Source organism: Barbatula barbatula, assembly GCF_947034865.1.
Source record: "Barbatula barbatula genome assembly, chromosome: 22".
NCBI classification, from domain to species: Eukaryota; Metazoa; Chordata; class Actinopteri; order Cypriniformes; family Nemacheilidae; genus Barbatula; species Barbatula barbatula.
The window spans coordinates 1,441,423-1,464,897 of NC_136785.1; the positions used below are offsets into that span (position 1 = coordinate 1,441,423).

Below are 23,475 nucleotides of genomic sequence, written 5' to 3' on the forward strand. Positions count from 1 at the left end.
GATGTTTGCTTTGCAGATGACATCACATTAAACTCGCAGTCCCTTTGTAAGAATGTATTATTCACTCCGATTTTCTATGAAGCAAAAAGCAATTAAAACATTGAAAATTTGTAAATGCTTTAATATATTAGTTAACAACAACCTAATGTCTAAATCTTTTTTATATATATGTTATATTTCATTGTATACACAAATGTTTGTAAAGAATTTCCTTTTTGTTAAATGTATTATTTTGGAAAGCTCGGCTCAATAGCGCCCCCGCGCGCACATGCGTGTTCGTTACGGTGCAAATCAGGACAGCGTTCGTTCATTTGATAGAAGAATTGATATCGGCTCAATTCCTTGCGCTTTCTTAACCAAACCCTCGCTGAGAATGATGGGAACCATTGATTCATGTTAAATGACAGCTGTGCTGTGTGTGTGTGTGTGTGTGTTCCACTGAGACAATCCACTGATACAATAAATTAGACTTTGTTACAAAAAGATATGTAATTATTTTTTCAATTGAATAACCAGTTAATGTACACGACGACTTGATGAAATATAAACAAAGTAAATGTTTCATGACACATTCAGTCTTTCTTTTTTCATCAGTGCTTAGTTAGAACCAAACCGATCATGTTCCAGTGTAGTATAAATCCAACCCCCCTGCCCCCAAAAAAAGAACCCAAAGCAAACACTGATTTACAGAATTTATAATACACATCAAAAACGTTTTAACTCCCGAAAGAACCATAGAGCTCAACTCAAAATCCATTTTCATACAGTAGAGTTGTTTGGCCCATATGAAGGTTCAGACTATAAATTACTCTCCCAAAAATGATTTAATTACTTATAACTTTCTATATCCTATATCAACCTGGATTAGTAAAGTGATTCGAGGATAGACTAGACACAAATAAATAATATCAAATTACATAAAGTAGTATTATCAACTGACCAAAGTATTACAAATGTGAGAATTATACATTGAAGCACAGATTTTAAAGTTAGACTTTGAATTTTGATGTCAATTCCACTATTGCACACACATATAATAGACAAAGTATTTAGTTTAATTACATCAGAAGAAACTCATTCAATTACAGAAAAAATACTTTTTCAAAGGAAAGTAATTAAGATAAAGTAACTTATTACCAAGTAACTAGTTACACCCACAAGTCTATGTGATTTTTTACTGGTTTTATTATCAAACAAAATAAAGACAGCTCAATTCTAACTACAAAGTCTTCAAAGTAATCTCACCAAAAGGTGCTCTTTATTGTGTCAAGAAAAGGTACTTTACAAAATAATTTTTACAACGAGTTTGTCTTTCATGTCAACAGCAATAATTGAAAATTTGATCAGCAGTTATAAAACATCTGAAACCAAATCACACCTTCTGAGCACTGATGATATCATCACACTAGGACACGCACACTAATAAACACCCCTGCACTTATACATCTGGCACAACTTAATCTCTTCCTCTCTCTCACACAACACATTTCATGTCAAGAACATTTACTACATGTCTACAGCAGGCAATAAATAACAGTGATGGCTACGCTACATATGAAAACCCAAAACACCTGATGCAAGGAACCATGGGAAAAAAAATACATTTCGGTCCCGAGGGCTTGTGTTCAGTGACCAGTGTCTATAGACAACACTTAACATAACTCAGTCTTTACATGTACAAAAACACGGTTGAAGCGAGCGTGTCGTAGTGTGTGCGTGCATGCGTGTCCATATCATAATATCATTACATCCGAGCGTTACATCACAATATTAAGACTCTTTTCTACATTTGTTCACAGAAATCTACACGTTCGGTAAAAAGGACCATATAACATCTAATTAATACTGAAATTTTAATTAAAATCAAGAACAAAAAAACAACACAGGACCTTTTTAAAAACTATTTTCTGGCAGCATTATAATAACTTTCAACATTATTTTCAAAGCAGTTAAATGGTCGAAAGAAAAATAGCAATAAAATAAATAAAAAAGGATCATTTATATCTGTCGTCCAAAAACGCTCATAAATAAATACAAAAAATGAATAAAAACGCTTCTTGGCATACAAAATTCAAACAAAGCAGTTAATATAAAATAGTTCACTGAGTCTTTTCAGTCCTTTTTCTATTAGCTTGGCGATGCCACATCCCACTTATTTAAAGGCTTCTGGGATATGATTCATCTGCATACTGGTAGGCGGGCTTGAGATTCCCTCTGACCAATCAGACACGGAATGTGGAGACGAGCTAGACCACTGGTCGGGAGAGCCGGGGGACGGCGTGAGGAAAGGATGGTCGGGCACCTGCGGCTGGTGGTTGGGTGTGTTGTCCATGGGGTTAGAATAACTGTGTTGAGAAGGCGGTGTTAGAAACTGCGTGCTAGAGATAGAAGCCATGCGCTGGGTGTCCTGTGGTAGGATGGTCTGCATGGGGGCGTGTCCCGGGCCGGAATGAAGATCCAGCCCACTCAGGTCTCCCAGGAAGTGATGCGTGAGGATGTGGCCGGAATTTTGGTGCTGCATGGTGGCCACACTCTGGCGGTTGTTTTGGTGGGCGTGGTTAGACAGCATGTGCGAAGCTGTGCCCAGGTGGCTGCTTTGCATCGTGGGATAACCCATGACCTGCGGCATGCCGGGGTGCATTGTGGGTATGAGGGCAGTGAACCCTGCCTGCTGCTGTTGTTGCTGCACCCTCTGCAGCCAATCACACGCCCCCGTTTGAGCCACACCGTTAGCCACCGGGAGATGGGACAAGCGTGGAGGGGCAGAGTCAAATGGCTTGCCCATACCCTGATGAGCACCGCCCATGCGAGAGTCGGCCAACCCTTGGAGTTGATTTAAAGTGATAGGCGGGGACTGTTGAAAGGGTGATGTCATCATGGGCGGCGAAGAGACGTCTGATAGATAGCCGTGTGGCGATTCAAGCGAGTCGACGGGTGAGAGGACGCCCACCTCCATGATCCCGCCATCTTTGCCTTCTCCGTTTTTCTTCTTTTTGAGTCTCATTTCCTTTCCTCCGTCCTTACCACCTCCACCTTTTCCTCCGGGTTTTCGCACCTTCTTGCTCATGGTGTTGTTGCCCGGGCTGGGTTTGATGCCCAGGTAGGTGTTGGGAGAGCAGAGGGGCGGCGACAGGGTCAGAGGTGGACTGCGCACCAGGTTGTATTCTTCTAACAGGCGGACGATGTCGTGGTGCATGCGCTCTTGTGCGATGTCTCGCGGAAGCTGATCGAGATGATTTGCGATGTCACGGTTGGCCAGGTGATCGAGCAGAACTCTGGCGGTCTCGTAACTTCCCTCGCGTGCTGCCAGGAACAGGGGCGTCTCTTCCTGCTCACACAGACACAGACAGACAGTCGATATTAGTGTCCATGAATCTTACATTCAGACACTTTAAAATGTGATCCAACGCATTTTTCATCATTTCTAATTTAGGCAAAAAGATATAATGAAAATTATGTGATGAAGAAAATATTTTTGCACAAAAAGAACACGTAAGAGTGACATTAATAAGTGACGATGGCTTTGATTTATTCCACACACCTTGTTATTCTGTAGATCTTTATTCGCTCCGTTCTTCAGAAGAACAATAGCAGCGTCCACATTATTGACAGCAGCCGCCCAATGAAGAGCCGATTTCCCTACAAAGAGTGACAAAGTGAGATTAGATCTATTGTGTATTTACAGACAGTAAAAGTGTATGTGTGCGTGTGTATTCATACCTGAATCATCAACGGTGTTGGGGTCAGCGTGGGAGTTAATGAGTTCTTCCACCATTCCCTCAACAGCCAATCGGGTGGCCAGGATCAGCGGCGTCGTTCCGTCATGCATACGCGCGTCCAGATCTGTCGCTCGGTTCCGGATCAGAATCTGAACCCAAGACAATGTTTTAGAACTCTGACAACATCTAAACAGCAACATTACAACACTACATGTGAACAATGTACTTAGTAAGTATCAAGGTAAGTAGCGTAGTAAGTATTAGACTGTAGGTGATTCTGAAAGTGTATTTATTACCTGGAAGACACCCTGGGCATCGGCTGCAACAGCAGCGTGTAGAGGCGTGCGGCCCATGTTGTCCTGAACGTTAGCACCAGCACTAGACTCCAGCAACCGCTTAGCCGCATCAGAACGTGCGTAACGTGCCGCCAGATGCAATGCCGTCTCTCCGGTCCGATCTGTCTGATTGTGCAAGTTGGCGCCGTGGTAGATGAAGTCATTGATGACATCGGCGGACGGATCATCTTCTACTTCGCCGTTTTCATTTTCAATACCGCCGCCACTGCACGACGCGATCATCAGCGGAGTGAAGCCATCTGAGAGCGAGAGGAAATATTACTGAATATTCTTTATACACGTATCAAATACACAACACACCGTCAGTACACAACAGTGAGGTCACTCACCGGGCCCGCGGACGTTGACATCCATGCAGTCGTTCTCGATCTCGCCCTGCGGAGGTGTAGGAGCCATTGAGTTCAAACGCAGGTCGGCGGCGTCCAGATGTTGCTGTGTCCACTGCCGATGATCCAGCTGACCCTTCATGTCCAGAATGGACTGTTCCTCAAACTGCACAAACATACTGGGCGTCATACATCCAACCGACCAATGATATCAACCGATTACCAGCATTATTAGCAGAGAGCACGCTCACCTTGAATCGTTTTGAGAGGTCATCATCTGCCCAGTCACTGAGCTGCTGGTCCATCAGAGAGCTGTCGGAGTTCTTCAAAGGCCTAATGGGAAATTTTTGAAAGTTTATCATTTTGTGTTTTTTGAAAACCCACAATGTCATTTCCTTGGGTGGAGCAGTTGCAACTGAACATTAAAGTTAACTCACTTGAGTCCCACAGAATCTTCTCCAACCGGCTCCCTTCGCTTCTTTTTGGGTTCTGTGACTTTGAATCCCTCAGGGAACCAAAGCTGTCCATGTTCCCGCTTACGCTTTCTGTTGACCACGACACCCACAGCCACAAGGGCCAGAACGGCCAGAGCGAGGAGCACCAGGAACATGGGGTACATCTCACCGCTCTTTGGAGGTACATCTTCACCTGCACAAAGATTAAAACAAAGTTAATAATGTATAAGCGTGTTCGTTAAATCGAGTCTTAAATAGTACATTTTGGGCACTCACTTGTGACTGCTTCAATGACGTAAGGAACATTGAGATTCCCGCTAGAGGCCAACGCTCCGAGGAATGCCGCCACGTCTGTGGCACTCTGGAAACACTCATCCGACTGTTGATAACACTGACGGTTGTCAATTTCTAGATAGACAATCGACCTGCAACACAAACACATATTGTTCAAGTAATTGTCTTTCAACACGGCATGTTTACACGTGCATGTGATCAAATGGATTTGCTCACCCTTTGATTTCCATCTGATCCAGTTCCCGTCGTAGGCGGGGCTTGAGAAACGCTGTCACGCCCCTCTTAGCGCGCTGCAGCAGCTGGGTGGGGTCGCTCCAGTCGGCGCGTTTGTGTTTGCTCAGCTCGTGCTCGTTACCGTAGTACGAAAAAATCAGCGGCTCTCCGTTAGCATCGCGCCGGAACACCACGTTAGTGTGCAGCAGGCCGCTTAGCTCACGCAGGAATGAGGAGGAACGGTTGCGGAGGTCATCGGGTGTAATGTGGACCACGAGAACCAGACTTCCCACGGCGAGTTTCTTAGGAACGTCCTCGGCGCAGTCAAGGCCGTCCCATTCGCACTCTGCGTTATTACAGCCCTGATCACAGTGACCATCTGCGTAGTGATCCTTACAGTACTGATCATACAACGGACTGAGAGAGAGAGAAACAAATCATTATAACCCATTCCAGCACTAAGGAGGACTACAAAAATAAAGCAAAACTTACTTGCACTGCCCCTCCAGTCGCTGGCAGTCGAATCCGTCGTACAGACAGCCGGCGTTGGCGCACTGCTCGTCACACTTTCCATCATTAAAGTATCTCCAGCACTGCAGGGCGGCGCTACAGTTCTGCCACGGGTCGTCGAAATTCAGAGAGCAGTCGCCACCGTCCCAGCCGCAGGCGTGATTGTTGCATTGCGTATCACAGATGGCGTTTCCACCCCTCCCTTCGCACTGAGGGACCTCGCACCTGATCTCCACCTCCGGAGGCGGAGCTATGTCCCGGCCCTGACCTCCGTTGAAGGAGTAGTCGAGGATGTGACAAAGGAGCCCGTTGAAGTTAATTGGGCAGGAACAGTGGAAGAACGGAGCGTCGTTGAGCGATTGGCACGTGCCCCCATTGTAGCAGGGGTTGGTCAGGCACGGAGAGTCCATGCGCGTCTGGCACTCGTGCCCGCTAAAGCCAGGCGGGCAGAGACAACGAGGGCTCAGGTGACCGGAGACACAGGTGGCACCGTTGCGACATCGCAGGGAGCCGCATGATTTTGAGTCGTATTCGCAGGAGGAACCAGAGAAGCCCTGAGTAAACAACAGAGATGCGTACAACAGGTCAGAATGATGGATTCTTTCAGATGGTGTTGGAAACATAAGTCAGGTGGTTCAAGTGCTCATCTGTGTGGGTTTGCTCACCGGTTGACACTTGCAAATGTATCCGTGTTTCGTGTTACTGGCTACAGCACACGTGCCTCCGTTTTTACACGGCGTGTCCTTGCAACCATTGAACACGGTTTCACAGCGTTTACCTGCAAACACGAAAAAAAACATTCAGAGAAGAAAAATTGACAAAAACTAAAAGAACTATTAATTCTGTAAAAACTGTTCTTAGGCTCAAAAATCTTATTTGAAGAATTTCATCGGAGATAACATGACAGCTTTGCACTTACAGCACTGATGTGTGTTAAATGATTGTGTATGTACAACTGTAAACATTCGTACCCGTGTATCCCGTACGGCACTCGCAGCGGAAGTCGTTGTTGAGCTGGACGCAGTTGTAGGATCCGTTGGGGTCACAAGGGTCAGACAGACACTCGTTGACGTCGCCCTCGCAGCGTTCACCCACAAAACCAGGCGGGCACACGCAGCCGTAACCACCAATGCGGTCCACACAACGCCCTCCATTAAAGCACCGCAGCTCACCAGTTAACGGATCCGCAGCCGGGGAACAGTCGTCTATGTCAATCTCACAGTGAACACCTGAGAAGACCAACGGGGAAAACCAATTATTAATATATATATATATATATGTGAAACAGCAGGCACAGAATACCTGCACATGCGTACAGAAAGGTGAGTGTACCTTGTGTTCCCCGTGGGCAGGAGCATTTGTACGTGTTGACAAGATCGATGCAGGTTCCTCCGTTCTGACAGGGATTCGACAAACACTCATTTATCTCCTTACTGCAGTTCATTCCGTGATATCCTGGAACACACTGTAGAGAGAAAGCTTGTTAGACTGCTGTAAATGACGTGTGCATGTGTGTACATGCATGTGTGTGTGTATTCATACCTCACAGCTGTATCCTCCCAGGTAATCGGTGCAGGTGGCTCCGTTCTGACAGGGGTTCGGCATGCACTCATCCACCTGCTCCTGACAGTAACTGCCCGTGTATCCAGCCTGACACCTGCACAGGTGTGTGTTCCCCGCATCCACACACTGACCGGCGTTACGGCACAGAATGGCCACAGACACTCCTGACAGAGAGAAGGAGAGAAAGAGAGAGAGAGAGAGAGAGGGGGGGGGAGAGAGAGAGAGAGAGAGAGAGAGAGAGAGAGGGGGAGAGAGAGAGGGGGAGAGAGAGAGGGGGAGGGGGTTTAGCATGTGCAGTATGACAAAGTAAAACAAGGCGTTAACCATGGTATGGTCGGATATTTACCTTGCTGTTGTGCGGCGACCTCACAGCTCACACTTGGGACGTCGCAGTAGATGCCCGTCCAGCCACTGGCACACTGACAGGTGAATGACGCCCCCTGCTGCCAACACGAGCCCCCGTTCTTACAAGGGACAGAGTCACACCAGCGAACCAGACTCTAAAACACAAAACATACAAACATGAGTCAACGGCATGTATGAAAAACTTTGTTTTAAGAGGCGAGCAGGTCTGTGTTTACCTGGCAGTTTTGGCCTGTGTGGCCATGCGGGCAGGTGCATTTATAGGTTCCGTATCCGTCCTGGCATGTGCCTCCATTTTGACATGGCTGCGAGTCACACTCGTTCACGTCGTGCTGACAGTAATTTCCGGTAAATCCCGGCAGACACACGCAGGAGAACGAGTTGATGCCATCGACGCAAGTTCCACCGTTAAAACACGAGCTAGAGGAGACAAACAAACTGCTTGAGATACAGAATACTTGATTCTTAATTCATGTCAAAAGTATGCAGTATGCAGTATGCAATGCTTCATATTCCCAAAAGTAGTTTTCTACATTGCTGTCACATGACCCCGTTGCATGTTATCTCTCCATTAAATTTTTTGTCTAGTTTTGTGTAGGAACAACCAAATACACACAGTGCATACTTCAGAAAGTGAAGAGGGAGCAGTGTGTTCACCTCTCAGTGCAGTCGGGTGTGTTGATTTCACAGGTGATGCCGCTGAATCCTGCCGGGCAGCTGCAGGTGTAGCTGTTGACACAGTCGGTGCAGTTCCCTCCGTTACGACAGGGGGCGCTCATGCACTCGTCGATGTCCTCTGTGCAACGCTCGCCGCGGAAACCAGCCAGACACACGCACACAAAACCGTTCACGCGGTCCTGACAGATACCCCCGTTACTGCAGGGATCTGTGAGCGAGAGAGAAATGTTAGCATGTTCACTTGTATTTGTTTTCTTTAATTGAAAATGGTTTACTATGCTTCTTACTTGGTGTACAATCATCGATATCGGTCTCGCACAGATCTCCCGTGAATCCAGGGTTACAGTGACATTGGAAGCCGCCACGCAAGTTCTCGCACACTCCCCCATTGGTACACGGGTTCCTCACACACTCATTGATGTCCACCTCACACGTCTGACCTGTAGAGGGGACAGAGGTTAGCGTGACGAAGGTCTCAATGACATGTAGACAACATAAAACACACACACACACAGTATTACCTTGCCAACCGACAGGACATGCGCAAGAGAAACTCCTGAAATCTTCAGATTCACGACACACGCCTCCGTTCTTACAGGGCCGCGAAGAACACGGAGCCAAAACGCTCTCACACACGTCACCTGAAACACGTACAATGCAAAATTACACACGAGTGATGGCATTAAATTAAATCAGGTCAACTCATATCATATCACTTAAAATTTGATTTCTCTCTCTGTCCATCTAGATTTTCCTCTACACTCGGCATGAAACATGTCAAAACCTTGTATAGACTATACATACTGATTCCTTCTGGGTCAATCGTTTTGTTTTCACAGGCTTTCTGTTCTACTGCCTCGTTTTTGCAGGCATTTCCTTATCTGTTTCCACGCGAACAGCTGGCACAGGAAGTCACTTGCCGCTTCCTACCATTGTCAATTCTTTACCTCAACAGGAAGGGGCCAAACAGGACTATCCACTATCGACAAATGTGTGTGATTCACATCTCAAAAACCTCCAGAAATGTTTTAGCTTTGAACAGAAAGCTGCTTTGATGGTCACAGGGACACAGGTATGCTCAGCAAAGCGCAGGTTAGTGCGTTCGTACCTGTGTAAGGCAGTAAGCAGTTACACTTGAATCCGGCCACGTCGTCGATACATGTGCCCTGGTTCAGGCAGGGGTTAGACGCACACTCATTAATGTTAGTCTGGCAGTTAGGACCTGTATGCAAGAAAACACACTGCGTCAAGCTTACAACACACACACAATTTTTGAAACCCATTAATAAAAGTCTGCAAAGTGACAAAGAGAAGACACACAAACAGAAGGTCCCAATATGCATACTACACCCTTAAATGTGCTTCATTAGGGATGAAAAATACATACTGATTCCCACATGAAAAAAATACCAAAGTATACTTTAGTGTATTGTAGTATTGAAGCACCCTGTTAATGTGCCCTATAGTATTCTATAGTCTAAATTGATAAACTAGTAGTACACTTTGGTAAACTGTAGTAGGTTACAGTATACTGTAGTACATGATAGTAACCACCTTGCTTGGTTAATGCTTACTACAGTATTCTGTTGTATTACCAACCTATAGTAAAATCCTAAACTGTAGTAAATAGTGTAGCGCACTTTAGTATGTACTAAACTGAACAGTAGTAAACTGTGGTATACTACAGCATATTACAGTATTTCCAACACAAGAATTCTGTAGTATACATTATATTTAATTCCAAAGTAAATACCAAAGTATACTATAGTAAATGGTAGAATACTATATATGATATTAGCATTATGTCAATGTATACTACAGCATTCTGTAGTATTTACTATAGTGATTTGCGAAGCTAAAGTGTACACTACAGTATACTTTAATATTTACTATAGAAAACACGTTAACATCTAGAAATGTTACTACCGTGTACTATAGTAAATATTAAAGTATACTACAGACTCTTTCATGTGGGTGAGCGTTTATCAAGGCAGTAGCACAAGGGGTTGTGGGTAATATCATGTGTGGATGCACACCTTAAATCCAATGAAAGTAGTACATCATCTAGTCTAATCCTACAAGCTATTCAGATGGACAGTAGACAAATTGGTACACATCCGCTATATCAGGACACCGAGTCTCTGTCTCTCACCGCTGAATCCGGCTCTGCAGGAGCACACGTATCCGCTTGTCATGTCCTTACAGGTGCCTCCGTTCACGCACGGGTTCGACAGGCACTCGTTGATGTTGATGTCACAGTTGCGGCCCATCCAGCCGGGCTCGCACACGCACTTATAGCTGTTGATCTGGTCTTGGCAGTTGCCGTGAATACAGGGGTTGCTGGAACACTCGCTGTGTTGAGAGAGGCAGGTGGCGTCACGGAAACCCTCCGGACAGATGCAGGTAAAGGTGTTGACCCCGTCGATGCAGGTTCCACCGTTATGGCATGGGTTCAGCGCGCAGTCGTCAATGTTGATGTTACACATTGAACCTGTGAGAGGAAGAAAGAAAATCTGTATAAAAATGTCCAATGTGGTGCATTTCTGAGCAGAACTTTGAGAAGCAGAGCGGGGACTTGATTAAACATATCCGGATTTGAATGGACTGCAAACGTATGATGTTGTTGGCTATTACGTTTGTAATGTAGTGGTTTATAACAGGTCTGCATATGGATCGTTCAATAAATACGTAAAACCCAGTTATTCGAAGTGCTTGAAATTGAAAAAAACGTTGCACACTGAAGGAATTCAGACTCAGATGTGCGTTGACCTGTTGTTCTTTGTCTCTCTTTGTGTGTGTGTTTGTGTGTGTGTGGCCCCAACCCAAAATCTCCAGCTCTGCTCCAAACTCACAAAGGTTTTCCTCCACCCTCTTGTGCCCTTTTATTCTCTCTTTCTTTCTCTCTGTCTTTCAGACCCTGCTCACATACCCCTCACACCCTCTCTGGGGGAGGGCAGGTCTTATAGAGCCTATTTCACACACGGCCGAACAACAATTACCACTCAACACACACACCCCTCTTCAGCAGGGTAATGGGTAACTGTTAGTCTCCTATAACAATGGGACTTTATTTTACTGTCTCACACACAATTCATTCACTACAACATGTAAAGTGCTAGGTGTAAACAGGACACTGGGAGTACTGGTCCTGGATGCTGATTGGTCAATATCTGTGCTATAATACACAGTATAGAAACATGTATATGTATATCTCATAACATGCAACATTAAAGTGTGTCGTAAAAACATTGGTTGTGCTTTTTTAGGTCAAAGTCATAAAGTCTGTGTGTGTCCCAGCTGGGAAAGAGTCTCTGTCCTAAGTCATATCTGTTATCTGATACACAAGCTCTGCACTTCGCTGGCCACCTGTTCACCTGTTCACACACACACACACACACACACACACACACACACACATACATAAAGATGCTGCTGTGCTCTCTCACCTGTGTATCCGGGTTCACACACACACTCGTAGCCATTGATCTTGTCGATGCACTTGCCGAAGTCACATGGTTTTCTTTTGCAGTCGTCGATGTTTATCTCGCAGTTAATACCTGCAGACACAATTACAATATATAAAAATCACACCTCATGTAGCTCACATAGTTTTTCTGCATTTAACAGAACATCCGATCCCTTGTTGTGTACAGCAGTGGTCCTCAAACTGGGGGGGCCCCAAGATAGATCCAGGGGGATCTGATTTGGTGGCATTATATGAAATATAGAAACCTGTTACCTGTGGTTCCTTTGGGGCAGGTACAGGTGTACGCGTTCTCTCTGTCCTGGCAGGTGCCTCCATTTCGGCAGGGTTGACTAAAGCACTCATTAATGTTGGTTTCGCACAGTCGGCCGGTGTATCCCGGACGACAGTCGCAAGTGAAAGCAGCCACGCCGTCTCGACACACTCCGTAATGGCACGGGCTTGACGCACACTCGTTGATGTCCAACCCACACTGAACGCCAGCAAAACCTGCAGGACACAGACAGACGTTAATATTCTTAGAATCTCGACACTTAATTAACCACAGAGGTAAACAGTTCCCCTTTTGCAAAAGTGAATGTACCTGGTGTGCATTCGCAGGTGTATTTGTTGGGCCCGTCTGTGCACTTGGCGCCGTTCTTACAGGGCGTGCTGGCACACTCATCCACATCCACCTGACATAGATTCCCAGAGAACCCTGGGAAGAAAACACACACAGTGTTTGCTCTAGTTGCTCTGTCTGTAAGTCATTAGCGCTAAATTTTCCATCTCTCTCTACAATTTGTTACCTTTGAGGCACTCGCAGTGAAATGAGTTGATCTTGTCCACACATTTTCCGTTGTTGAGGCAAGGCTGCGATGCGCAGTCGTCAGCATTTATTTGACAAAACACACCCTCGTAACCTAAACACACAAACGCCTGTAAGGAACCTCTGATCATGGAATGTGACGATGCTAATTCTTTAGACGTCCTGTGTACAATAAACAACTCATACCTGGCATGCAAATGCAGTGGAATCCACCAATCTGGTCGAGGCAGGTGGCATCGTTCTGGCAGGGGTTTGACTTGCACTCATTAACGTCCAGTTCGCAGCGCGGACCTTCGTAACCTTGGAGACACTTGCATTGGAACGAGCCTTTAGTGTTGAGACATCGCCCACCGTGCTCGCATGGGTTCGCCCCTGAAATGCACCAAACGCAAACGGTTGCTATCTGTTCCCAATCCTAACGCAATTTACATTCTTTATAACCAATCAGAACCTTGTTCTTACCGAGCGAACATTCGTCTATATCCTGGTTGCAGGCGGACCCGGTGTACCCGGGTGGACACGTGCAGATGGCCATTCCGCTCACCGGGTTTGTATCGCAGTTGGAGCCCTTCTGACACGGGTTGCTGATGCAAGCGTCATCCAGGTGACACAGAAGACCTGTGGATCAAACACAGTTGGTAAGAAAAAAAATCTAAAGACTCCTAAAACCGTAAACTGTTCAGCTGCGCAGGCGCTCACCTGTGCGTCCGTGCGGACACTCGCAGAAGAACGAGGCGACTCGGTCGTGGCATGTGGCGCCTTGAGAACAGGCAGCGCTGGCGCAGTCATCAATGTTCTCGCTGCAGTCGTCGCCCGTCCAGCCGTTCACACACACGCAGTTGAAGCCACCGATGGTGTTATGACATGTGCCCCCGTTCTGACAAGCGTTGGGGGAGAGTTCACACTCGTCGACGTCTTCTGTACAGTACTGACCTGTGAACGGAAGGTCAAAAGTTACAAGGTCAGTTTCCTTTGCGAAATCAGTTGGTGTGTATCATCATCCAGAAGTCTTACCGGTCCAATGTTTGTCGCAGTGACAGTTGTAGGTGTTGACCCCGTCTATGCACCTGCCTCCATTCTCACAGGCGTGCTGCGTGCAGTCATCAACATTATGTTCACAGGTTTGACCCATAAACCCTGTGACAGACAGATCATTCACGTTCACATCAAAGAGTGTCAGACAGTGTTTATGAGCTCTGGTGATTCAGGTCACTCATTTGGATTAATGAAGAACGAATATCACATTCCACGAGAGATTGATACGCTGTTAATGAATAACTGTGCACACGCACATCAGGGTTGTTACCATCGAGATATGCAAAAGATAAACCTGCACTGAAACTAAAAAGTGCAGGAACTTAAACACACACAGATTCTTACCTGGCAGACAGGTGCAGGTGTAAGTGGTGTCACTGGTCTGTAAGCAGGTTCCTCCGTTCCTGCAGGGCGAGGGGAGGCACGGGTGGTACAAGCGCTCGCAGTGTGTGCCCACATACTCGGGTGGGCACCTGCAGTGGTACGAGCCCACCTCGTTTATACAGGTTCCCCCATTGCGACAGGGCGACGGGGAGAGTGCGCACTCGTTCACGTCCTGCCGACACGTTTGGCCGTTGAAGTTGGGAGGGCAGGTGCAGATGTAATGAGACTCAAATGCTGAACACTGTCCTCCGTTAGCGCAAGGATTTGATGCACACGGGTCGGCTTGTTGGCATGTTTTACCTTCACGCAAACATAAAGAAAGAAAAAAGTCAACAACATTCTCATTTAAGAGAATCTGAATGGCACAAAATGTGGCTGTTTATGGCACGCACCGGACCATCCAGGTGGGCAGCGACAGGTGAAGGTCTCCAGGGTGAGCAGAGAGCATGTGCCGCCATTGCGACAGGGCGTGCTCATGCAGGCGTGATTGACAGGCGTCAGACAGAGAGGACCGCTGAAGCCCAGCATGCAGTCGCAGGTCACCTCCACATCATTACCCTGAGTCAGAGCGCGGCACACGCCACCGTTTCGACACGGAGACGGGCTGCACGGATTCGGGAACTGACACTGGGGTCCGACAAAGTCTGATGGACATCTGAAAATGCACAAGACACACGGTGTTAAAAAACAGGGCTATGTAGGATGAACATGTATTTTTTACCTAGATACAGTCTGTGTTTAATATCAGACAACATAAACACAGTTATGGTCCATATTTATATAATTGACCACCTTAAAATGTAATCTTAACAATTAAAGGCAAAAGCCAAATAAGGCAAATTATAGGACATATATAATATGTCCCTGTGTTTGTGTGTGTGTGTGTGTGTGTGTGTGTGTGTGTGTGTGTGTGTGTGCATGCGTACGCACATGCCTGTGTGTGAAAGAAAGACTGTTCAAACTCATTTAAATTCCTCGGTGGCAATTAACAACCACAGGCACACACTCCTTAAAGCACGCATAGACATTCATGAATGTTAAAACATTTAAGCCATTTATTTAATTAAAAAAATACCACAAATATTATTTATGAAGTGTTCGTTAATAAAAAAACAAGCAACAGAAATAAGAAATGTTTTGTCTCTGAATGTGTGTGTGTATGCTGCAGCAGGTGTGTGCATAAATAGGGGCAGCTGTGCTGCAGGCCCCTCCCACTGTTCAATGTCCCAACCCCCAAGCTTGTTGCTATGGCGAGTGGCATAAGGTCACTAAGCCAGGTCCCTCGAGAGGGTAAAACTCCGCCCCCCCCAAACTCCCACAGTCCAATAGTTCACTTTATCTTGACAGCATCTTGATGGACAGGATTAATTCTCATCTGCATCATCCATATTCATCATTTCCATATACTCCTATGGATTTATCACAACCCCATTTTACCCTAAATCTATTTAACCTAAAATCTAACATTCCTTACTTTAATGCGTTTTGTCTTTAAGAAATAAAAAACTAGTGATTCCACAGCAGTCGTGCTACTATATAAATAATAATAAATAAATAAATTATATATAATTTTTTTAATAAAATAATATTTTCTATATAAAGAAAATTTCACTGGGGGCATATTTTGGTCATGTATTATGTTAAATTGATCAAATGTAAATACGTTTAGCTGGCAAAAACTAAAGTTTGCAGATATTTATATAAACTCTCAATGTAAGTTGGGCAGCTGTAATAAAGACGTCTCGGCGCAGACTACTTGCGGCATTAGCGCCGTCTCTTCTTTTGTCCCCAGTGGCAGAAGTCATCGGCAGCCCGCCGTGGCAACAGGTCCGAGACTGCGAGTGCGTTTGAGATTCGACTCTGAACAGATGCTGCTGTGACCTATGACCCCCTGAGCACATTTGTGACAGCAGGTTTCAGACTCCCCCATTCCAGTGGGCTGGTCTACCATCTGCTACTGCACCACAACGTGTGTGTGTGTGTGTGAGAGATCACACCACAGACTTCCTGCCCTGAGTGTGAATCAAAATATCAAACTTTCATTTTTGCGTCTGGCCCTCAAGTCGCTTTACACCTCTACAAACATGAGACGTTACGTATTTGTATGTGTTCAACAAAACCTAAATTGGCAAACGTTTTGGTCGGTAAAACCTAAGGAACGGTGGGCGAATGGGGGAAACTAATCGGTCGTATTCATCTTTACCCTGAAGTCTTATGATTTTACAGAGGTGATGGTGACTCAAGCATTTTTCAGTGAAACACCCCCTGCAAAACAAATATCCTCACATCACCCATATTTCTCTGTCTCTTGATTTAAACGGAATATTTTGTTGTGTCATATTAAAGGCGCAGTTTATAAGATACGTTCCAAACAGATATCTTCAACAACGGCGTAGCCTGATGACGCTGTGACGATTACTGCTTGTTCAGTAAATATGTGCATGACATTAAAACAACAAGACTAACCTTGTCAGTAAAGGAATCTAAACTGTAGCTCAAGTGTTTAGTACACAAGCACAAGTCTAGTAAAATGTCTTTCTTGACACAACCAGTAGAAATTAACGTTAATTGTGCTCCATAACGACTGCGCAAAACAAGATAGTTGCTTCATAGATGCTGAAAAACGAATACTTTCACATTTGGTCACGAGACTGTGTCATTGTTTCTACGGCAGTAAAAGCTGAAACTGAGGGTAACGGCAAAGACTGTGTTATTAGGGCGACGCAAGGTCTGGAGAAAGCGTAACGGCTTACACGAATCATGTGAGGCACCTAAGCCAATCATATAACAGCATCTAATTTTTACTAAAGGTTGCAGGATTTGGTAACGCACACATGACGCCATTGACGGGAGTCTTCAAGAATAGCACCATGTCACTTGTTAAAATGACAATTTTCTCACAATTTACAAATAGTTGGAAACATTTCAGATATTTTAGGTACTCAAATGAACAAAATTCATAACACTGGCCTAGTGGTTTTTGGATATTTTACTGCAAAGAAGTTACAACCCGTTTCTTTACTCACCAAAGACATTATATATTATATTTATATTTTGCACAAAATAAGTTCACCGTTCACATAAAAAACGACTCTACACATGGCAAATTCATAATAGACAGTAAAAGCAGGCTTTGTATATCACCCATGAAACAGAACGTTTATTCAAGGGTTGCATCTTGATCTCATTCTAGCGCTTCAAAAGCTTCAGATCAGACGTCAGGAGTTAAAAATGTGTTTTAAATGATTCCAAAAACATCTTGCTCCTAATAAGCATTTCCAAGTTCATCCTTAGGATATAACGTCTTTATAATGTCAAATAAATAATTTAAAGGCAGACCGCACATAACCAACCCTGATCGGACAATTGACTCAATGTGTGGGAAATAATGTGGGACCTTAAAAACGGGTGCTTGAGACTATAACCAGCGCTAAACCATCCTCAGCTTTTCAAAAGACTTGTTATCTGTGTCACCAAAGGCTGTTATGTGGGAAGACGAAACCTTCGTCATGGGGCATCATTTTACCAAATGTCAGCAGTTCACATACAGTTGAACAGTTTCAATCCAGCGACCTCAACTCGCCTCCAACATCTTTCATCTGAGCGCTGTAAAATCCTGTGCCGTTTTACACACAAAGCGACAGTTTTCAAACAATTTCCAAGTGTGAGAATTGGAGCGTACAGGAAAGGCGTCAAAGTTGAGATGAGATATTTCTGGGAGAAAAGTGATCACAAATATCTTCACTCTTCCTGTTTATCATCGGGGTCATCACAACAGGATGCTCAGGGTTCGGCCCTCCGAGCGCCTCAGATCTCTTCACAATAATAGACAAAATCCCTTTTCCGTCTTAAACGTATTTGTTAGTGCTCCAAAATGCACAAACTCAGGGATCAAATATTTTTCAAAACCCTCAACGACAAGTGTAAAACTCTGGTGTGTAGACGTCCTAACACTATTTATTTATCGTTCATCAGTAAAGAATTGAGTCCGCAGATTGTATGGGGTTTACAGAAAGGTTTTCAATAAAAACAGTAACATTTTACTTTCACTAAGAGAGGAAGATGAGCCAGATCTACAGACCTTTATATTAGAGAAACTTGTTTGTGTACTGGCCAAGGATGCAACCATCTAAAATAACAACATGCTACAGAAAACACGGCACAATTACACAACAAAACGTTATAAAAACTAAATGAGCATTTTGAAATGACAGATGTCATCACATGTCAACAAAGGCGACTAAAAGCATTATGGTGTATTACGCTAGCCAGGTCAGTAGTTTGCAGATTGTCTCCTTGAAAATAAACACAAACGTGCATGTGCGCATGACGTCATCACTTTCACAAATCCTCAATTTTGTAGTTTACTTGGAGACGACATTGGCATCGTTTTAAAAACGTGCAATTTTGCAAACTTGTTTCTAATGTTTGCACTTCCTGCCCCGGAACACTGTTGTGTATCTAAACAGTAAAAACCCCAAAACCGAAATTACTCCGATTTGTTTAAAATGTCAAACCTTCGTAGCTCCACGTATTATTTATCAATAATAAGTGTGAAAGTCAATCAAGTTGTGTGTGGTGTTTTTTTCTACATCAAAAACTGCTAAACGAAAACGATGAAAGCTAGAATGAATGAGATGCAGCACACTTGTTTGCTTTTAAATTTCCTCAGAGTCACACACACAGAGGCCACTCTCATGGGTTTCTGCAATCTTATTATCCCCCACCGGCCCCCCACAGCCATCTGCCTTCCAAAAAGGACACCATTCACACACTCACTCACTCCAACCCCTGTTAATGTGTGCAATGGAAAAAAAAAAAACGGACAAAACATATAATTTAAAACAAATATGTTTAGATTTTTATGGATAAATGTGTATGCGCACATGATCAAGTTTTATTCTGTTCTAAGTGTGTGTGTGTGTGGGGGGGACAATAGGGCGTAAGAGCCAGCTGTTGTTCTGAATGGTATGAATAGACATTAACACGGGCAGCGTCCCACTGCAGCAGGGCACCAACGGACCGTTTTTGGGGAGGGGGGCTTTTATCAGAGTTTGAAACAGAATGGCTATGGGCGCGTGCACGTTCACGCATGCGCGCACGGGCATCAGAAAGCTTGGTGCGGTTGCTAGGAAGGGGTCCCGTTCTAAACTTAAGTGAACATACAATTACACGCAATTAACATGCTACATACATACACACGCTTCCTTACTCCAGTGACCGCGATGCTTAACTATGAAAATCTTCTGATGGATTTTCATAGTATCAACATTTTTTGTTTTAAAAAGTGCAGCAAATATGTCGTTGTACTTTTTAAGCCACTCACCTGCACAACGCCTCTCCATGTGCCTTGAGCTCACATTTTCCTCCATTCTGACAATATTCCAGGCATCTTTGACCTAAACGCAAAAAACACAGATACTTGTTAGCACATTGAAGCCACCACTTAATACACCTGCGGGAATCGAGGTCAGGTAAGACTCCCGCCCGCTAACCTGTGCGAAACTAGCGCACCTGTCGATCCCAGCGCACATGCATGCAGAATATCACAAAGGAAGCTCAGGACCTCGAGGACATGAATACAGAGCCCCGGGCCTTTGTTCTGCAGTCCCAGCAGAGAGCCACTGGCCCTTTGTTAGGTTGTGAATAACTGACTTTGATGGAGGAGCGGGAGGATGGGGGGGTCTTGACTATTCAACTGAAGAGATCCTGAAAAATCCAGTTATCCAAGACTGTGCAAGGAAATAGCTTCACATCCACAACAATTGACTCACTGTGTGGTCAGCTTTGAACAACGATTGGAAATACAGAATTTAATACATCATCCTCACATCGGTGTAAGATTTAATGACACAACACACGTGTCTTGACTTTCCTGCAGTTTTGCAAGGGGGCACACAATCGATATCCGGGTCCTGAGGACATTTATTCCAGTTGTTTATTTTACAAAAGCGTGGCTCAGCGCACTTTAAGGATTAGCAGCACATCTCGGCCGGTCGTCTTAGACAGCAGCTGTACACTTGTTGAATGAAAGCAGCTGCCTCGTGCTGTCTTTAATTGCTAATGAGTCTAGAGACAAAGTTCCGACGAGCTCTTATTATGGATTTAACCAGCATTACTAATTCTTCCCTACTTTCCCACAACGTTACACCCCTAAAGTTTAAAGACGTTTGTCTTGATAGTCATTTACGATTGTTGAAAACAAAAGTGTGCGTGAATAATATAACTATAATGAATCTGCAGTCACAAAAAAGTGATTTCCAGAAAATGAAACATCCTAAAAGTGGGCATTACAAAAACATGTATACAATATTTTGTTAAGCGATTCAAGTTTTCCGTGACTGTGGGTCCTTAGTAAAATGAACTGTGGTTTATTGTAGTAAAAGTTGTTTTTTGGTGGATTTTCGTATTATCATCGTTTTGCTAAGAATATCATGGTTACAAATACCATAAACTATGGCTACTATAGTTAAACAACGTTTCAAAGGATCATTTACATCACATTTGGCCATAGAAGTAACTTGCATATGTTAATACCTCAATACCATGTTATCTTTATAGTATAGTATATTATGGCTACTCTCTCTCTCTCTCTCTATATATATATAGGCTATATATATATAAACTTTAAAGCGATCTCGTTAACTTTCATTTCCTGTCTGTGTCTGGTCGTGTAGTTTCCTCTGTCTACGTGACTCTTGCCCTATTCTCGATTCCTCTCTGGCTGCGGATGCGTGGCGTTGCGGCCCGCGCGTGTTTCGGGGAGGGAGGGGGGCGACACACGAGCGCCTGACGGGAGCGCGCGCGACAGCTGCGGAGCCCACGCCGCACTTACAAAAGAAATCAGAGTCCAGCACGAGCCCATAAAACACTGTCTCGAGCCATTGTTTACCAGCGCGCGAGAACAACAGCCACCCCCCACACCCCCCTTTAACTCAGGGATCGCTTTTCTCCAGACACGCACACACCGCTCCCACGCCATAAAAGCCCTTTACACACACACAAAAGGCAGGGTGAGGGGCAAATACACACAATGCACCTCAATCAACATCAGCTTGATGCTCAAAAATGTTTAAAAAGTGTTAAAAAACTCAATAAGACTTTTACGCAACTTTACTGTGTGATCTTTGCGGCCGTGCGTAACACATTATGAGAAAGTACGTGAGAGTCACAACAAGTGGGCGAACGCGATAGATAGATAAATAAAGTGATTTTTGGTTTTTAACATTAAATAAAATTAGGCGATTTTCCCACTGTCAGATTAAAACAAATGCGCTGCACACAGGAGTAGATTTACAAAGATCATATCTCGTTGCTGAAACTAACTTACTTAAACAACAACTTTTGAGTAAAAAAACCTACTTCGTAAACAAATGAATAAAGGAAAGAAGCAAAGCCAATAAAGGTTCATCGAAACATGAAATGATAAACAAACATCAAGCAAAGACATCTTAGACCGCATATACATGTAAAATAACAAAACTGCATTTTTGCAACACTAAAGTAAGTTTTACATCAAATGTAAATGTAAGTTTCAAGTGACGACATGATTGCGTGATGCTGCGTGCGTTGATCTGATACCTTGTGCCACCGTCGCGAGCGATGCTGCAGCCAGAAGCGTTACTTTCACCCAGAAACGGTTCATAACTCCGTCTCGGCGTTACAACTCCTTCAGAATCCTTCCCGAAGCTCTCATAGATCCGAGCGTCTCCTTAAATCTCCTCAAAGTGCGAATAAATATCCTCGTTGTATAATAAATAAGTCCCGAACACTCTCGTGAGCGTCTCTTCGCTTTGCCGCTCGTGGGAACTCTGGAGTCTGTGCGCGGCGGCGAGAGTGAGCCGAGCGTGCGCTGCTGACGTCACTGCCGCTCGAAAGGCTTCTCACGCCCCCTCTCTCCTCCGCGCAGGTACGGCGTGCAAAGATGCGTTTAAATGCTCCCTGCGCAAGGGAAGAAAACGTTTTCCCACACTTTCCCAGGGTTTGATGTGGGATTTGCAAGTGTGTTCCTGTCCCGTGAACAGGGTTGAGGAGGGATGGGCTGGCACGCTGCCTTCGGTTGTGAACTTCCAGAGAAAGGGGAGAGCTGGGGATCCATTGACACACCGGTTGTGTTTGTGCGTGTGATTGCAGAAGTGTGTTGACTTTTGCCATTAAGTTGAAAATGAGGAAACTCGGGAGAGTGTTTGTGTGGCTGCGCACGAGGGCCCATCACTGACCTTTTAAATGGTGTCATGGATGTTTTGAGAAGATGGCAATCCCGAGCCATTCATTTGTTCATGTGCCATGGCTTTTTCTGACATGCATTAAGGTTTTACTTGTTTGCAAAGGGTGTATATCATATAAGACGACCATTTTCTGATTTATTCAACTTTTAAAAAGTGTTTGAAATGTAAATCTTACATACTCTATAGAATTGGAACCCAACACTATGTGCTACAAAGTATCACAATGTTTTCGTAGGTGTGGGTTTATTGTTGCTTAGTCAAATTCTCTTTCGTTCCCACGTGTATTGACTTCAAAAGACGTAAATATAAGTATGTCAGAGGAATTTCCCCCATGACCACATTGAACTTATAGGCATTACAATGATGCATTTCTGTGTTAGTGTTTGGTTATACATTCGTGGAATCATATTAGTAAGGTACGCTCTCCTTTAACTGTGTTTGTTCATGCAAAAGTGTACAATATTTTTCTTCATTCTCTTTTCTTGGCATGAAAGCGTGTGAGTGTAGTTTCATCGCCTCAGGAGATACAGTAATGACACATCATGTTTGACAGCACGCACGTTATGTGTGCATGTCTGCGTGTGTCGGCCCGTGGGAACCGTTTCGTTTTGGAATCTGCAGCCGTGGGGCATAAGAAAACGATGAATGATGTTGAAAGCGAAAAGCCATGCCAATACTTTAACCGACGACTGTTAGATAACCTGCTCAAGAGCTGGTCGTGCCGCAGAAGCAAACGTTTCATTTTGATGCTCGCATGTGAATCTGCAAGTGTTTGCAAAAAAGTGCAAGGGTTAAAAGGTCACTTGTATAAAGGCTTGTAGGTTCTTCCTGTTCCTGTTTTCCTAAAACTTCCTTCCTCTCCATCTGAACACACACAAACACACACAAATGTTAAATGAACGAATGCAGACTGTAGAAGTCAAATAATCTGGATTTGAGTACATTTAAAAAGAAATGTTTCATGAGTTCATATTGAGATCTTCAATAATATTGACTTTTCATTGTAGACTTGACATTGTTGAAACTCTAATGGTGACATTTGTGAGATGGCTGGCTCTT

General features: G+C 44.4%; 1 protein-coding gene across 1 annotated transcript; it reads right to left on the reverse strand.

The window, feature by feature from the left end:
• Positions 1 to 1,172: 1,172 nt before the first annotated feature.
• Positions 1,173 to 22,001, reverse strand: notch1a (notch receptor 1a). The gene is made up of 33 exons (XM_079486188.1): positions 21,770 to 22,001; positions 19,515 to 19,587; positions 14,581 to 14,843; positions 14,150 to 14,488; positions 13,784 to 13,906; positions 13,469 to 13,702; positions 13,232 to 13,387; positions 12,956 to 13,141; positions 12,750 to 12,863; positions 12,545 to 12,658; positions 12,217 to 12,450; positions 11,924 to 12,034; positions 10,630 to 10,968; positions 9,586 to 9,699; positions 8,999 to 9,118; positions 8,765 to 8,917; positions 8,457 to 8,685; positions 8,018 to 8,219; positions 7,783 to 7,936; positions 7,416 to 7,600; positions 7,206 to 7,338; positions 6,845 to 7,102; positions 6,539 to 6,651; positions 5,856 to 6,427; positions 5,367 to 5,780; positions 5,133 to 5,281; positions 4,839 to 5,049; positions 4,653 to 4,734; positions 4,405 to 4,567; positions 4,016 to 4,314; positions 3,721 to 3,868; positions 3,542 to 3,639; positions 1,173 to 3,328 (listed from the first exon to the last, which is right to left on the reverse strand). The coding sequence occupies exons 1-33, from the start codon at positions 21,831 to 21,833 to the stop codon at positions 2,153 to 2,155; spliced, it is 7,323 nt and encodes a 2,440-aa protein (XP_079342314.1). The 5' UTR covers positions 21,834 to 22,001; the 3' UTR covers positions 1,173 to 2,152.
• Between the last annotated feature and the right edge of the window lie 1,474 nt (positions 22,002 to 23,475).